The sequence below is a fragment of the Schistocerca gregaria genome, chromosome 5 (genome assembly GCF_023897955.1).
Source record: "Schistocerca gregaria isolate iqSchGreg1 chromosome 5, iqSchGreg1.2, whole genome shotgun sequence".
Lineage (NCBI taxonomy): Eukaryota > Metazoa > Arthropoda > Insecta > Orthoptera > Acrididae > Schistocerca > Schistocerca gregaria.
This window is the reverse complement of record NC_064924.1, coordinates 222843427-222862135: the sequence shown is the minus strand read 5'-3', so window position 1 is coordinate 222862135 and position 18709 is coordinate 222843427. Positions and strand designations below refer to the sequence as shown.

The 18709-nt window shown below is 39.6% G+C and overlaps 1 protein-coding gene across 4 annotated transcripts in view; it reads right to left on the bottom strand.

Annotated features, from left to right (window-relative positions):
• Positions 1-499: 499 nt before the first annotated feature.
• LOC126271901 (bromodomain-containing protein 7) overlaps positions 500-18709 on the bottom strand; it is a 133861-nt gene continuing 115651 nt past the window's right edge. For all 4 annotated transcript variants that reach the window (XM_049974285.1, XM_049974283.1, XM_049974286.1 and 1 more), the window contains 3 exons: positions 13564-13850; positions 13296-13472; positions 500-2736 (listed from right to left, as the gene is read on the bottom strand). In XM_049974285.1, coding sequence (XP_049830242.1) covers positions 2276-2736; positions 13296-13472; positions 13564-13850 — 925 coding nt within the window. In that variant the 3' untranslated portion in view covers positions 500-2275. The remainder of the gene's footprint in view (positions 2737-13295; positions 13473-13563; positions 13851-18709) is intronic.

Genomic DNA, 18709 nt, shown 5'->3' with positions numbered 1-18709 from the left:
ATAGTATAAAAACAGAATTTAGTAATTAAATTGACAAGTTCAATATTGTTATGCGTAGCACTGACAAAAAATAAAATAAAGCACTGTGTCACTCCCATCAAACAGTCCAACTTCAGTGCTTACTGTGTAACGTGGCGATCAATAATTTATCTTGCCTAATATTATGGCTTAGTGCATTGTGGTGCAACATTTGGCATAATTTTTCCATATGACACACACAAGTCTGGGTTTAATCTTTTCATAAAATCTACTTCATTGTTTGAAAGAGATTGTTAACAGTTACACATTCTAAATATTCACCTAACAAAATTTGTCTTCATTATCTCCATCAAATCAATGAAACACTAAATGTGATGTACAAAAAAATTTGATGATTCATAAAAAAATTCTACTGAACAACTCCTACTACTCTATGTATGCAATTCAAACTTCAATTCAACTGTACATATAATGGATGTGAAAGGATAGTTTCGGTTTTGACTATTATTAAACTTCAAAAATTTCTCAAAGTATTTATGTAGGTATCTGTGTACAACTAACATACAGCCATACTTACATTCAAGTTATGTACAAGCAGATTTTGTAAAATTGATGTGTTCCACACCATTTTGATATATCACATACATCATTTATAGAATAAGAAGTTAAACAACAACTTAATACATTCATACAATATATTTCTTAAAATTGCTCTCAAAATTCTGGAAGTGCTACTGTTATTCTTAAGGTGACACTTATAACATTGTTACAGAAACTTACAGTTCAATGAGAGTTTTTTTTTCTACTGACACTCATTTTGTATGCTACAATACGATTTTTGCTATATACTTGAAAAGTTGTATTAAGAAAAGTGACATTGAGCAAAATACATTTTTAATTTTTAGTACAACAGAACTAAATCAGAGTAAGCCAGAAAAACATTTGGCACAATCTCCTACATGTCACACAGTCAAAACATCTTATTTAACAATATTTCAAGTGACATTTTGAACAGACATGAACTAGAACTAATGTGAACACACTTTACACATGAAACAGCTATGATGCAAAAATGATTGATCCAGTGTCTATAAAAATTTGCAAGCTTGTTTTATCACAAGCTGACAGTTTTTTTAATATAATAATGTTCAAATTTAAATTTGGTTTAATGTACACACCTGCAAACAGGTGAAATGATCACTCAACATCCAATGAATCCACATTTTTAAGAAAGAATTTTATGGTTTATGTGGAATTCGTTCTTATTGAAAATTAAGGACGTTTATTATCAGCAGTAATAATTTATCTTACAATATTTCTAAACTATACAGGAGAAACTACAGAGAGGGAGGGAGAGATGAGAGAATTACACCGAAGTAACTTTATACTATTTGAAACAAGATTTTTTCTTTTCTTTTTTTTCTTCTTTTTTTTGGGGGCGGGGCGGGAGGGGGTGATGGGTTATATATGATTGACTGGCATACTGCCTTCACTATGGGAAGCTGTGATTATACAAAAATATTGTTAAATAACAATAAAATATTTTATAATGGGGAAGCTCTTCATCACAGCAGATGGAAGTTAATGTCTATAGTTGCCAACATATGGGGTCTGGAGACTGGAGAATAGGACATTTCAGGCGACAGCCATTATTGTAGTACAATTCACTTTCCCCATTACTATGATACCTTAAATGTATTTACACATTAACAACATGTACAACAGTGCATTTGGTGGGAGCATTAGGATTGGGCCTCATTCAATAATGATTTTTTTTTTTTTTTACATGAAGTTAAGGATAACACCAAGCACCATATTCCTGTCCTCTTACAGGAACTTAACATTTGATTAGTGTACCATACTTACAGTGGGTCGTCATTCTCCTCCAATAATTATTCCAAAAAGATTTAACAGCACTGACACTTCATTCTATTGGATATCACAGTTTTTTGCAATGCCTGACACAGTTTGTAACAAACACTGAGTAAGTACTGACATTTGGCTTTTATGTTAAGACTTTCCATTACAATGTAAAAAATAAGGATTTTTATATATATAAACAGTCTGTTAAGTGTTTTAATATTTTACAACAAACTCAACTTAGAATTGAGTTTTACAGTTAAAATAAATTATCTAAAATCATAAAACTTGATGTATGTATTTCATATACTATAAACAACAAATCTCTGTCATATTTTAAATAAAGTGTAATTTATAAAATATATGGAATTCAAATGACATTCTTATCATCAAATTGTAAGCTGTCATCAAAAATATCCCACGGGAGAGCATTATATCATGATTCTGAAAGAATCTCTTCTATTGTTTTGTCGTCATGAAGGGGAGAGTTACTAAGGGCAGGTTCACTTTCTAAAAATTCCCTCAGTTCTGATTCTAAATCTGGCACAAGGCTCACAGATGCTTCATTATGCTCTGCATGTGATGAAGTGCCTTCCACACCAACGTCTATTACATGTCCACTTGCTAAGGGCTCACTAAGTATTACTGGCATCTCACTGCTACTTGTTTGGGTTAATGCACTCTGTACAACATTATCAACGTCCATCATAACTGCACTGGTCTGATTCACTGCCTGCTGACTTCTGACAGCCATAGGTAACTTTTCAAAGTTTATGTTTGGAGGAACAATTTCACTTGGCAAAATTCCCATCGCCTTCCTTATAGATGGAACGGGAGCAACTGAAGCAGGTGGCAACTTTTTAGCCATATCCTTAAGACTTTCTGTTATTCTATCCGCTGAAATACAATCAAAATAAATGTGGTTAAAATAGCCATAGTATATTATTAGAAAATAATTTGTTGTGAAAGTTAACTAAGAACATGGAATAACTAAAATAAAATTGTTGTGTGTATCTAAATTGCACATTAATTACGAAATATAAAATATGAGTGTTTTGAGGTTAATTTATAGACTGCCACAATGTATAATAGTAAGATATGTGGTATTTTAATATGAATAGTGTGTGTGTGTGTGAAGCTGAAAGCTGTTAGAAGACTGTAAATCTATTGCAGAGAAATCACTGACTTCCATTTGATTCACATAGTTATACTAACCAAGGAATTTATTTTCATCCATTACAACATGAGCAACAGCAATCACTACTCACTAAGGCAAAGCAAACATTTCGTTTTTAAAACAAGTATACACATATATTTGACATTTCCTCTCTATATATTTATGGTGTGGTATGATTAAAAAATCAGTCTTTCAGTTCGTTACCTCACTGAATCATTTTAACGGGAACATGACTGTGGATTTCCTGGGATAGTACTCTCCATTAAAATTGGTAGTTTTCGTTGGCAACAAACCGGAGCAGGCGCTTTTAATATTGGACACTACTTCTTAATGACTGTAACCTACAACCTAACAAACAGGAGCAGACGTGTCTGTTAATGTTTCATTGTTTTCAAAGGAACACAGTTACACTTTATCATGCTTCAAAATAGTAAAGTGAATGTTTAGAACAGAGCTTCCAAATTGCTGATTAAGCCTTTTGGGTGTGGAGAGGGAAGTACAGCATTTCTGTACTTTTTCATTTTTACTCCCTTTAACTATGTCACTTTGTCTGGTATTTAGACTACACCATGTTTTTTGGTCTGATCTATATGCACTGTGGTAAATGTTCTGTTGCAACCATGAATTGATGCAATACTGCAACAGTACACAACCAGACCAACTTCTAGTCAGTATTTCAACTGTACACTGACCATCATCTTCATATGATGTGCTATTACTCAATCTTATTGGAGTGATTTTAATATTGGAGAGCAATCTTCTAAAAACCAAAAGCTTTAAGTTTGCCTCCAATGTAATGTATACATACAGCACTATCATGTGGTAACCACTGGCAAGAATGACTTACCATTATTTTAAATTGCCATAAAAACTTCATTCAGCCAAGCCGGGTTATATTTTGTTTTGATGCAGGTTAATGCAGATTAAATGTTTTACGTAAAGCTTTCATCTGCATTAAACTGATTATTACTATCCACCAACCTAATAACCTATCTCCACTATGGTGGATTTACCAGGTTGTAGCAGCAATGTTCTATCTAACCAATATAAGCTTTCCCATACTGATACAATATCTTATATACATCAGGATTCCTCAACATCAAATCATTATTAAAACAACCAAGGAGAGCTCTAATTTTGCTCAGTTGGCATATTCAAACAGTGCATGGAGGTACTGGTTCTTATTTCTGAGTTTACTGTAAGCACTATTTCTATCGTAAACTTCATGCTGTGATGAAAATAATCAAAATGTTATGAGAAATAGTTAAGAGCATCTATTCAATGTGACCTGAACTTAACATTTTGTCAACGACAACCAATCTCTGCATAGATAAAGCATTCATGTAAAAGCAAGTTATTTTAATTTACTGTCCCTTTCAGCTACTGTTATGGAGATCTTTGTTCCATTATTCATTCACACACAGTTTTTCAAAGATCCCATCATGAGATGAATACTCATGGAGGCTGTAGGAGTCGAAGCATATAGTACTACAGAGATACAGCTATGATGATTTGCTTTTTTAGTATTTGTAATTATTACTCCATGATGATGTAAATAAAATAGAAAGAAACTTCCACATGGGAAAAATATATTAAAAACAAAGATTCCAAGACTTACCAAGCAGGAAAGCGCCGGTAGATAGGCACAATAAATAAAACACACACAGAATTTCTAGCTTTCGCAACCGACAGTTGCTTCTTCAGGAAAGAGGGAAGGAGAAGGAAAGACGAAAGGATGTGGGTTTTAAGGGAGAGGGTAAGGAGTCATTCCAAACCCGGGAGCAGAAAGACTTACCTTAGCGGGAAAAAAGGACAGGTGTACACTCGCACACACACACACACACATACCCATCCGCACATACACAGACACAAGCAGACATTTGTAAAGGCAAAGAGTTCGGGCAGAGATGTCAGTCGAGGCGGAAGTACAGAGGCAAAGAAGTTGTTGAAAGACAGGTGAGGTATGAGCGGCGGCAACTTGAAATTAGCGGAGGTTGAGGCCTGGCGGATATCGAGAAGAGAGGATATACTGAAGGGCGAGCTACCATCTCCGGAGTTCGGATAGGTTGGTGTTGGTGGGAAGTATCCAGATAACCCGGACGGTGTAACACTGTGCCAAGATGTGCTGGCCGTGCACCACGGCATGTTTAGCCACAGGGTGATCCTCATTACCAACAAACACTGTCTGTCTGTGTCCATTCATGCAAATGGACAGTTTGTTGCTGGTCATTCCCACATAGAAAGCGTCACAGTGTAGGCAGGTCAGTTGGTAAATCACGTGGGAACTTTCACACGTGACTCTGCCTTTGATCGTGTACACCTTCCGGGCTACAGGGCTGGAGTAGGTGGTGGTGGGAGGGTGCATAGGACAGGTTTTACACCGGAGGCGGTTACAAGGATAGGAGCCAGAGGGTAGGGAAGGTGGTTTGGGGATTTCATATGGATGAACCAAGAGGTTACGGTGATTAGGTGGACGGCGGAAAGACACTGTTGGTGGAGTGGGGAGGATTTCATGAAGGATGGATCTCATTTCGGGGCAGGATTTTAGGAAGTCGTATCCCTGCTGGAGAGCCACATTCAGAGTCTGATCCAGTCCCGGGAAGTATCCTGTCACAAGTGGGGCACTTTTAGGGTTCTTCTGTGAGAGGTTCTGGGTTTGAGGGGATGAGGAAGTGGCTCTGGTTATTTGCTTCTGTACCAGGTCGGGAGGGTAGTTGCGGGATGTGAAAGCTGTTTTCAGGTTGTTGGTGTAATGGTTCAGGGATTCAGGACTGGAGCAGTTTCGTTTGCCACGAACGCCTAGGCTGTAGGGAAGGGACCGTTTGATATGTAATGGGTGGCAGCTGTCATAATGGAGGTACTGTTGCTTGTTGGTGGGTTTGATGTGGACGAGATGTGTGAAGCTGGCCATTGGACAGATGGAGGTCAACGTCAAGGAAAGTGGCATGGGAGTTGGAGTAGGACCAGGTGAATCTGATGGAACCAAAGGAGTTGAGGTTGGTGAGGAAATTCAGGAGTTGTTCTTCACTGTGAGTCCAGATCATGAAGATGTCATCAATAAATCTGTACCAAACTTTGGGTTGGCAGGCTTAGGTAACCAAGAAGGCTTCCTCTAAGTGACCTTTCGGTTCATCCCTATGAAATCCCCAAACCACCTTCCCTACCCTCTGGCTCCTACCCTTGTAACCACTCCCGGTGTAAAACCTATTCTCTGCACCCTCCCACCACCACCTACTCCAGTCCTGTAACCCGGAAGGTGTACACGATCAAAGGCAGAGCCACGTGTGAAAGCACCCACGTGATTTCCCAACTGAACTGCCTACACTGTAACGCTTTCTATGTGGGAATGACCAGCAACAAACTGTCCATTTGCATGAATGGACACAGGCAGACAGTGTTTGTTGGTAATGAGGATCACCCTGTAGCTAAACATGCCTTGGTGCACAGCCAGCACATCTTGGCACAGTGTTACACCGTCCGAGTTATATGGATACTTCCCACCAACGCCAACCTATCCGAACTCCGGAGATGGGAACTCACCCTTCAGTATATCCTCTCTTCTCGATATCCGCCAGGCCTCAACCTCCGCTAATTTCAAATTGCCGCCGCTCATACCTCACCTGTCTTTCAACAACTTCTTTGCCTCTGTACTTCCGCCTCGACTGACATCTCTGCCCGAACTCTTTGCCTTTACAAATGTCTGCTTGTGTCTGTATATGGATGGATGTGTGTGTGTGTGTGTGTGTGTGTGTGTGTGTGTGTGTGTGTGTGTGCGTGCGTGCGTGCAAATATACGTATCCTTTTTCACCCTAAGGTAAGTCTTTCCGCTCCCGGGATTGGAATGACTCCTTACCCTCTCCCTTAAAACCCACATCCTTTCGTCTTTCCTTCTCCTTCCCTCTTTCCTGAAGAAGCAAACCGTTGGTTGCGAAAGCTAGAAATTCTGTGTGTGTGTTTGTGTGTTTTATTTATTGTGTCTATCTACCGGCGCTTTCCCGCTTCGTAAGTCTTGGAATCTTTGTTTTTAATATAATTATTACTTCACACACACACACACACACACACACACACACACACACACACACACAACCGAACAGCTCTGCAGCCCCATTTTTGTTCATTCCAAACATGCACTGTAATTAATAGCATATAGGGCTCATTCCCAATCAATGCTCTAATTTACTGGTGTCAAACTGCAGCCCAAATCAAATGTTCGCACAGCCCATGGTTCTCAGTGTAACACTATTAGCTAAGTACTCAGCATTACCAGAGTACGTACTTACTCCAAATTTCAATGAGTTCCTCTCTTACTCCTCTCATACACTCTATCTCCTACTCCCTCCTGTCTCTGTCCGTCTCCTTCTACCCCTCTCCCTGTCCATCTCATTCTCCTCTCTCTCGGCGTTCATCACCTTCTCCCCCTCTCTGCTCATCGCTCCCTCTTCCCTTTCTACATCTACATTTATAATCCACAAGCCACCCAACGGTGTGTGGCAGAGGGCACTTTACGTGCCACTGTCATTACCTCCCTTTCCTGTTCCTGTCGCGTACGGTTCGCGGGAAGAACGACTGCCGGAAAGCTTCCGTGTGCGCTCGAATATCTCTAATTTTACATTTGTGATCTCCTCGAGGGGTATAAGTAGGGGGAAGCAATATATTTGATACCTCATACAGAAACGCACGCTCTCGAAACCTGGACAGCAAGCTACACCACTATGCAGAGTGCCTCTCTTGCAGAGTCTGGCACTTGAGTTTGCTAAACATCTCCGTAACGCTACCACGCTTATCAAATAACCCTGTGACCAAACGCACTGCTCTTCTTTGGATCTTCTCTATTTCCTCTGTCAATCCAATCTGGTACCGATCCCACACTGATGAGCAATACTCAAGTATAGGTCGAACGAGTGTTTTGTAAGCCACCTCCTTTGTTGATGGACTACATTTTCTAAGGACTCTCCCAATGAATCTCAACCTGGTACCAGCCTCACCAACAATTAATTTTATATGATCATTCCACTTCAAATCGTTCCGCACACATACTCCCAGATATTTTACAGAAGTAAATGCTACCAGTGTTTGTTCCGCTATCGTATAATCATACAATAAAGGATCCTTCTTTCTATGTATTCCCAATACATTACATTTGTCTATGTAAAGGGTCAGTTGCCATTCCCTGCACTAAGTGCCTATCTGCTGCAGATCTTCCCACATTTCGCTGCCATTTTCTAATGCTGCAACGTCTCTGTATACTACAGCATCATCCACGAAAAGCCACATGGAACTTCCGACACTATCTACTAGGTCATTTATATATACTGTGAAAACCAATGGTCCCATAACACCCCACCGTGGGGAGTTCTCTCCATTGAGAACAACACACTGTGTTCTCTTTGCTAAAAACTCTTCAATCCAGCCACACAGCTGGTCTGATATTCTGTAAGCTCTTACTTTGTTTATCAGGTGACAGTGCGGAACTGTATCGAACACCTTCCGGAAGTCGAGGAAAATGGCATCTACCTGGGAGCCTGTATCTAATATTTTCTGGGTATCATGAACAAATAAAGCGAGTTGGGTCTCATACGATCACTGTTTCAGGAATCCATCTCGATTCCTACAGAGTAGATTCTGGGTTTCCACAAATGACATGATACGCGAGCAAAAAACATGTTCTAAAATTCTGCAACAGATCGATGTCAGAGATATAGACCTATTAGTTTTGCACTTCTGCTCGACGACCCTTCTTGAAGACTGGGTCTACCTGTGCTCTTTTCCAATCATTTGGAACCTTCCGTTCCTCTAGAGACTTGCGGTACACGGCTGTTAGAAGGAGGCAAGTTCTTTCGTGTACTCTGTGTAGAATCGAATTTGTATCCCATCAAGTCCAGTGGACTTTCCTCTGTTGCGTGATGTCAGTTGCTTTTCTATTCCTTGGGCACCTATTTTGATGTCAACAATTTTTTCGTTTGTGCAAGGATTTAGAGAAGGAACTGCAGTTCAGTCTTCCTCTGTGAAACAGCTTTGGAAAAAGGTGTTTAGTATTTCAGATTTACACATGTCATCCTCAGTTTCAATGCCATCATCATCCCAGAGTGTCTGGATATGCTGTTTCGAGCCACTTACTGATTTAACTTAAGACCAGAACTTCCTAGGATTTTCTGTCAAGTCAGTACATATAATTTTACTTTAGAATTCACTGAACGCTTCACACATAGCCCTCCTTATGCTAACTTTGACATCGTTTAGCTTCTGTTTGTCTGAGAGGTTTTGGCTGCATTTAAACTTGCAGTGAAGCTCTCTTTGCTTTTGCATTAGTTTTCTAACTTTGTTGTTGAACCACGGTGGGTTTTTCCCGCCCCTCACGGTTTTACTCAGCACGTACCTGTCTAAAACGCATTTTACAATTGCCTTGAACTTTTTTCATAAACACTCAACATTGTCAGTGTCGGAACAGAAATTTTCGTATTGATCTGTTAGGTAGTCTGAAATCTGCCTTCTATTACTCTTGCTAAACAGATAAACCTTCTTCCCCTTTTGTATATTCCTATTTACTTCCATATTTATGGATGCTGCAACAGCCTTATGATCACTGATTCCCTTGTTCTGCGCTTACAGAGTCGAAAAGTTCTGGTCTGTTTGTTATCAGTAGGTCCAAGATGTTATCTCCACGAGTCAGTTCTCTGTTTAATTGCTCGAGGTAATTTTCAGATAGTGCACTCAGTATAATGTCACTCGATGCTCTATCCCTACCACCCGTCCTAAACATCTGAGTGTCCCAGTCTTTCTGTCCAGTTCCCCTTATCTCCTCTCTGTTCAATTCCCCTTCATCCCCCCCTCAGTCCACCTCCTCCTCCCACCTATCTATGTCCATCTCCTCCTTCCCACTCTTTGTTCATCTCCTCCTGGCCCCTTGCCTCTCCATGTTATAGCTCCCACCCCAATAGAAGGTTGCTGGTTTTTAACTCCCATGTGTGTTTTTCCAGATAGTAAGTAACAAATGCACAAAATTTGGTTGAAATTGATCCAGGGGTTTAGGAGCAGCTCTTTGCCCATGGCGTTGTTCACATGTCACATATATTTCACTGCAATCTAACGTATTTCAAACATATTTGAACACAAAGGGTGTGGCAAATAAAAGTGGGGATAGCCAACATTTTGAAACTACTTGCAGCAGCATTAATGGAGGAAGAAAAGGCCTATGGTTATTTCCAAAAGGATGGAGCAACTGCCCCTACAGCCAACTGAATCTTGGAGCACATTTACACATCTTCATGCCCGACAAGAGTTGTTGGTAGAGGTCTATCTGATCACTGCCCTAGCTGGTCACCTAGGTCATCTGACATGTCAGTGTGTGATTACTTCATGTGGGGAGCCCTCAAGTCTAAGGTGTATCGCAAAACCCCTCATAGTCTTCAAGACCTACAGCAGAACATTTAGGATGAGACTGCAGCAATTCCAGCAGTCAAGCTTCGATCAGCCAAAAAAAAAAAAAGAGAGAGAGAGAGAGAGAGAGAGAGAGAGAGAGAGAGAGAGAGAGAGAGCTTCAAATGGCTTTGAGCACTATGGGAGTTGACATCTGAGGTCATCAGTCCCCTAGAACTTAAGAACTACTTAAACCTAACTAACCTAAGCACATCACACACATCCATGCCCGAGACAGGATTCGAACCTGCGACCATAGCGGTCGCGCGGTTCCAGACTGAAGTGGCAGACCGCTCAGCCACTGTAGCTGGCAGCCATCATCACCTTGCTGACCAGGGCCCAGAAGTGCCAAGAGATAATTGTGGTCACTTTAAACATCTGCTACAGTATGGTTAGTATAGTATTTTCTTTCCTCTGTTGTGTTTCTTTGTACCTTGAAACTCTGTTTTCCAGTCCACTTTTATTTGCCCCACCTTGTATAACACCTGTACTCCTCTAGAAGTTCAACTTGCAGTTATTTTTCCATGCAGCTCAATATATGTGAGCTCATATCACCTGATGCATGTGAACACCATCTTAAAAATGTGTTACAAATAGAGTTAGTAGTTAAGAAGCAATAAAGTAAATGGTAGTTATACTGCATAAATAGTGAAACTGTGGTAAGCTATAAACTTTTTTCCTTTCGTCATTTTGAGTGGGATGCCAGTGAGAGAAAGTCCTGTAAAAATTGTAATTTATGTGTAAAGTTGGTTGCAAGTCACTAAGTACTCTCATCATCAGGTACAGGATGAGTATAGTAGATACAGGATGAGTGTAGTATTTAACTCATCTTCAGAAACTGTTTTTCTATTAGTTGAGCTAATGAGCATCTAGTTACACAAAAGAAAGTTTTTCCTTTTATCAATTTCAGGAACCTAGCGCCCTTTTCAGAAGGTTACAATGATCAACATGACCACAGCAATATGCTACATACATCTTATTTTTCAAAATCACAAATAATGTGATGATTACAACCTTCTGAAGAAGGGCACTGGATGCCTGTAATCGGTACAGGAATAAAATTTCTTTTTGGCAAAAGTTTCTGATTTTTTTCAACAAAAAGACTGAATATAGTCTGGCCATCTGTGTGGTGTGAAGTACACTTTTTTGTCACTGTCTTCCCCCCACCCCTCCCCCTCATTTGAGAGGCAGATAGTGGTTTTTATCCAGTGGTTCTTTCAAGACAGCATGCGATACAAGCACCAAGTTTGGATGAAATTGACCCACTGGCATAGGTGTAGATGCGGATCATACATGCATACATACATACATGCGAACATATACACATACATCCACTTTTATAACATATATGGATGCACCTAGTAAGTAACATCAGCTGAATCTAAAAAACTTCAGCTAAAGATAAGAGCTTTGAAGGAGTGTAGCTTTCCTGCTCACAAATAGTAACAAATAAAAATATTTACACACACATTAATTATTTTCCTTGCCGCAGGAGCAGAAGGATAAGTACAGTAGCTACTGTGAAATTAGAGGATATGAGAAAGGGGCTGTTTGATTTTTTTCCCTCGATTTCTAACAACTCCTGGCCATGTGTGCTTCGTATCGATCAGGTGATATGGTACACATTTCAAGCGCAAGTAACATGGAATTGTGACTGGGCATTATAGAGACGATCATGTTCAAATGCAGTACATATATGTAGAAAGGAATATGAAATCAAATTAAGACTGTTGTAACACAACACAGCAAGTAGAAGGAAAATGAAATTCAAAGTATATAGTAAACTTTTGTGATCATGTCGCATATTGCATAATGCATTTAAATATAAGTACAATTATTATAATTGAACAATTAATCATCTGCTCCCAGGACACAATAACACTCCATCAGGGAATTACAGTGTCAGAATGTTGAGGTAGCTGAACGTGACAGAGATTTGAAGCAGACAATGGTTGACAAGAAGTGTTTTGAATAGTGCTGACTTTTAACAATCAGTGCTGTGGGGCTGGGAGTCAACTTATCACACCCTCACTGTAGCTGGTGTATTAGAGGCTCATAACATACTAATTTATGTAAGTTACCAATCAATAATAACACTGACAAATATGTATCCCGAGATGCCAGCCAACAATGTCAGCATTAGCTCTTGAGCAAAGAAGTTCGATGAACACTGGTCTAATTCATCAAAAAGATGGTTGGAAGTGAACAATCTAGCCCATTAAATACAACTGTTCTTTTTCTGCTAAGTGTAACCTCATGATGATGATGTGTTCGGTAGCTTTAGGGCAGCTGAGTCCTATTGGCTCTTAGCGGATTGTTCAGTCATTGTCCTCTGTACCTGATCTGCAGTGAAAGTCCACTGCACCAAATGACAAATGATCTGATGACTACTTTGTACAGTATTCTTTGGAGTTCAGTTGACACTATCATTAATTTCTTAGGCCATGCAGATAATAGGTTTAGTGCTTTTAGAATAGTTCACTTCATAATAACACCAGTGACAGTGGACCTGGGCCCACAGAACACCACTGTATGTTTTATGACCAAATTCCTTAATTTGTGGAGTTTTAAAATTATGGCAGGTTCAACTAACTGAATTGTATTTGATGTCTTATTCTGATAAAAAAAAACACCAGTGATGCTGATGCATTGAGCCTTCACTTACATAGCTTTGAATCAATAATCTACAACCAGAAAAAGTAAAAACCATGAGCTTGTCTGGAGATTAGACTCCTGGTTTCATTTTGTGTGTGTGTGTGTGTGTGTGTGTGTGAGAGAGAGAGAGAGAGAGAGAGAGAGAGAGAGAGAGAGAGAGAGAGTGAGTGAGTGAGAGAGAGAGAGAGAGAGCAAAAATACATACCTAGATGAACTTCTCCATCTGAAGCATGTGGTACTTGTGATAAATGCATAGGTGGAGGAAGACTCAACCTGTCATTCTGAACTTGTTGGAGCTTCTGAATGAGAGATGAAGTTTGTTCTAACTGGGACTGCATTGCTTCATCACCGGCTTTTTGCTCACTGGGATAAAATGACTTCTCTGAAAGGAAATTTCATGGAAATGTAATGTAAAAATGAAATTTTTCATTATTTAATATTAACTACGTAATAGAAACACACAGTATACTCACCTAATACGTCAAGAAAACAAGTATCTAAACCAAAATCCTTTATTGTCTTAAGCTGGTTCATATCCACTTTTTTCTCCTTTAAAGGCGGCACATTTTCATTATTTACTAAGTTGGAATAATTTCCTTTGCCTTCTAACATCTGTTTTATTTTCTCCTCCTCTTCGCGTAACTTTCGCCTTTCCTCCAAAATCTTTTTTGTTTTGCTATGTTCCCCACTAGTCAAAAGGTCCAAAAGATTGTCTACCATTGTGAGGGTATAATCGTTATCCTTAGCAAAATCCAAAATGCTGAAAAATAAATGAAGATATCATCATTTAATATCCATCTGTGAATGCTTAATCATAGAGCACAGGTCACTGTGATCCTATGCAACAAATAAATAAAGTAAGAAACAAAAATGAGTAAAAATCAAACAAGGAAACAAAGGAAAAGAACAGGGAAGGAAAATACTGACTTTAATATCCTGTCAACAACAAGGCCATTAGAGACAAAACTCAAGCTTAAGTTGGGAGCGGAATTTGACCACATCCTTTTCAAAGGAACCACCCAGGCATTTGCTTTAAGTTATTTGAGGAAACCATGGAAAACCTAAATCTAGATGACCCAAAGGGCATTTGAACCACTGTCATCCTGAATATGAGTCGTGTCTTACCACTGGGATACCTCGCTCGGTAGTAAAATAACAGGCAGGCAGAGAGTGAAAGCTGTGAAACAAATAGCAATCCACGTAATGAGCTTTACTAACGAATACGACTACATCAATTACTACTATTACTCGATGAAGTGAACTATTCACCCAGTCAAAGTGTGAACTAAGCTGATTACATGACTAGGCACAACCACGTTCCAGTTCAAAGTAATGTGCTTTGTCATCTCATAGTGCAAGCATGGGAAGTGATTATGGAAAATGTCTTCTTGGACAGGTATGAAAGCCTGCTGTTACTGATGGCATGAAGGTGAAATGAGTGACAGTGCTGATGATATGCGCAACAAAATGTTGAACTGGAAGAAGTCGATTGCATGCTAATTATAGAAGGGACACAATGAGGGGCAGGGTGGGATTCAAGTATTTACCCAAAAAAAAGAAGCAGCAAAGTGCACACAGTAAATATTCCGCTAATGATGGGGATATGTATTAATAGGTAGCAATTTCTGCAGTAGTAAGACCAACACAGGGAAATACAAACTTCATTAAAATTTCACAGCCCTACTCGCAAAGCTTCAAGGATAGAAAATATGCTCTGAGAAAAACAGTTCTTGTCTTTGGGGTTTTGTTTTCCAAGGTGGCAGAACAGACAAGAAATCATGTGTGAACAAAGAGGACATAGTAGCAGAAAGCGCCCATAACATTAAGGAAGCATCACAATTAAAGCAGCCAGTAGTTTATAACGATGTGTTTTCATACAAATTACAGAGTGGACAACTATTGGTTAAATTACAATGTGTGAAGAGAATTGACAAACGGAAGTAATGGCCAACATATAGTTTTGTCCCTTGAGCTCTTCCCAAAGAGCAAAAATTCAGACTATCATTCAAACAAGGATTTTAAAAATTTCAGAACACACATAAAGATGCAGTTTATTTCAGGATTACATCCTAGAAGAACAGTCATTTCTGATAACGCTCCTAGTCACACAAGAACTATGAAAACAAACCACATTCATATAGTTTGCTAGAAAAGAGGAATAATGCCACAGTTGACCAGTAACCGCATACATTATGAGCAAGATCTAATGAAAACTGAGTTTTTAACATTAGTTATTTAGCACCGACCTAATCTGTTTATTTCACTGCCAAAATTTTGGAAGAAGCTAGATTTACTTAATTTTGATTGCCACCACACCATCCAGAATTAAACACCACAGAATTGATTAGGAATCTTGTAAAGAAAGAAAAGACTGAAGAAAATGCGTGATTAGAATAGAGGAGGAAAGTGGTAGGTCGCATGAAAAAAATATTTGACAAGAGATGCTTTGATGAACGAGAAAACTGTAAACATAATAATATTATTCATCATGAATATGAGTGAATAATCGTCATCATGAGTCATGACTGAAATTTGAGATAGCGAACTGATAGGTATAAATGAGATAAGATAAATACACTGCAGGCCCTGTTTCTGTTCTTGTACTTAATCGACATTTAATGTGGAAATGCATACAGCGGGAGAACCTCCACACATGATCGTTTGCAGTATTTACTGTGTGTCCTGCAACATTTCCACTTCACAGCTTAGATACTGCACACCTCAGGCTGCTAGGATATACAGTAAAGAAAGCAGTGTCAAATTAGGCATGGAGCACTGCCATAGGTGTGGGGGTAGACAGGTGCTTGCTTATTATTATTATTATTTATTATTATTACAATCCCCCCCCATGAACCGTAGAGCTTGCCGTTGGTGGGGAGGCTTGCGTGCCTCAGTGATACAGATAGCCGTACCGTAGGTGCAATCACAACGGAGGGGTATCTGTTGAGAGGCCAGACAAACACGTGGTTCCTGAAGAGGGGCAGCAGCCTTTACAGTAGTTGCAGGGGCAACAGTCTGGATGATTGACTGATCTGGCCTTGTAACAATAACCAAAACAGCCTCGCTGTGCTGGTACTGCGAACGGTTGAAAGCAAGGGTAAACTACAGCCGTTATTTTTCCTGAGGGCATGCAGCTTTACTGTATGGTTAATGAGATGGTGTCCTCTTGGGTAAAATATATCGGAGGTAAAATAGTCCCCCATTCGGATCTCCAGGCGGGGACTACTGAGGAGGACGTTGTTATCAGGAGAAAGAAAACTGGCGTTCTACGGATCGGAGCATGGAATGTCAGATCCCTTAATCGAGCAGGTAGGTTAGAAAATTTAAAAAGGGAAATGCATAGGTTAAAGTTAGATATAGTGGGAACTAGTGAAGTTTGGTGGCAGGAGGAACAAGACTTTTGGTCAGGCGAATACAGGGTTATAAATACAAAATCAAATAGGGGTAGTGCAGGAGTAGGTTTAATAATGAATAAAAAAATAGGAATGCGAGTAAGCTACTACCAACAGCATAGTGAACGCATTATTGTGGTCAAGATAGACACGAAGCCCACGCCTACTACAGCAGTACAAGTTTATATGACAACTAGCTCTGCAGATGACGAAGAAATTGAAGAAATGTATGACGAAATAAAAGAAATTATGCAGATGGTGAAGGGAGCCGAAAATTTAATAGTCATGGATGGGTGACTGGAATTCAAGAGTAGGAAAAGGGAGAGAAGGAAATGTAGTGGGTGAATATGGATTGGGGGAGAGAAATGAAAGAGGAAACCGTCTGGTAGAATTTTGCACAGAGCATAACTTAATCATAGCTAACACTTGGTTCAAGAATCATAAAAGAAGGTTGTATACATGGAAGAATCCTGGAGATACTAGAAGGTATCAGATGGATTATATAATGGTAAGACAGAGATTTAGGAACCAGGTTTTAAATTGTAAGACATTTCCAGGGGCAGAAGTAGACTCTGACCACAATCTATTGATTATGAACTGTAGATTAAAACTGAAGAAACTGCAAAAAGGCGGGAATTTAAGGAGATGGGACCTGGATAAACTGAAAGAACAAGAGGTTGTACAGAGTTTCAGGGAGAGCATAAGGGAACAATTGACAGGAATGGGGGAAATAAATACAGTAGAAGAAGAATGGGTAGCTTTGAGGGATGAAGTAGTGAAGACAGCAGAGGATCAAGGAGGTAAAAAGACAAGGGCTAGTAGAAATCCTTGGGTAACAGAAGAAATATTGAATTTAATCGATGATAGGAGAAAATATAAAAATGCAGTAAATGAAGCAGACAGAAAGGAATACAAACGTCTCAAAAATGAGATCGACAGGAAGTACAAAATGTCTAAACAGGGACGGCTAGAGGATAAATGTACGGATGTAGAGGCTTATCTCACTAGGGGTAAGATAGATACTGTCTACAGGAAAATTAAAAAGACCTTTGGAGAAAATAGAACCACTTGTATGAATATTAAGAGCTCAGATGGAAACCCAGTTCTAAGCAAAGAAGGGAAAGGTGGAAGGAGTATGTAGAGGGTCTATACAAGGGCGATGTACTTGAGGACAATATTATGGGAAGTGAAGAGGATGTAGATGAAGATGAAATGGGAGATATGATACTGCGTGAAGAGTTTGAGAGAGCACTGAAAGACCTAAGTCGAAACAAGGCCCCGGGAGTAGACAACATTCCATTAGAACTACTGACAACCTTGGGAGAGCCAGCCCTAACAAAACTTTACCATCTACTGAGCAAGATGTATGAGACAGGTGAAATACCCTCTGTCAGACACAGCACAGGACCTGGAAGAGCAGTTGTACGGAATGGATAGTGTCTTGAAAGGAGGATATAAGATGAACAGCAACAAAAGCAAAACGGGGATAATGGAATGTATTCGAATTTTGTCGGGTGATGCTGAGGGAATTAAGATTAGGAAATGAGACACTTAAATTAGTAAAGGAGTTTTGCTATTTGGGGAGCAAAATAACTGATGATGATTGAAATAGAGGGGATATAAAATGTAGACTGGCAATGGCAAGGAAAGCATTTCTGAAGAAGAGAAATTTGTTAACATCGACTATAGATTTAATTGTCAGGAAGTCGTTTCTGAAAGTATTTGTATGGAGTGTAGCCATGTATGGAAGTGAAACATGGACGATAAATAGTTTAGTCAAGAAGAGAATAGAAGCTTTCGAAATGTGGTGCTACAGAAGAATGCTGAAGATTAGATGGGTAGATCACATAACTAATGAGGAGGTATTGAATAGAGTTGGGGAGAAGAGGAGCTTGTGGCACAACTTGACTAGAAGAAGGGATCGGTTGGTAGGACATGTTCTGAGGCATCAAGGGATCACCAATTTAGTATTGGAGGGCGGCGTAGAGGGTAAAAATCGTAAAGGGAGACCAAGAGATGAATACACCAAGCAGATTCAGAAGGATGTAGGTTGCAGTAGGTACTATGAGATGAAGAAGGTTGCACAGGATAGAGTAGCATGGAGAGCTGCATCAAACCAGTCTCAGGACTAAGACCACAACAACAACAACATTATTACAATCATGAAAAATTGTGGGTGGAATACAACCCATAGGATGAGTAAAGATCACGAGGCAGAACTATCTGT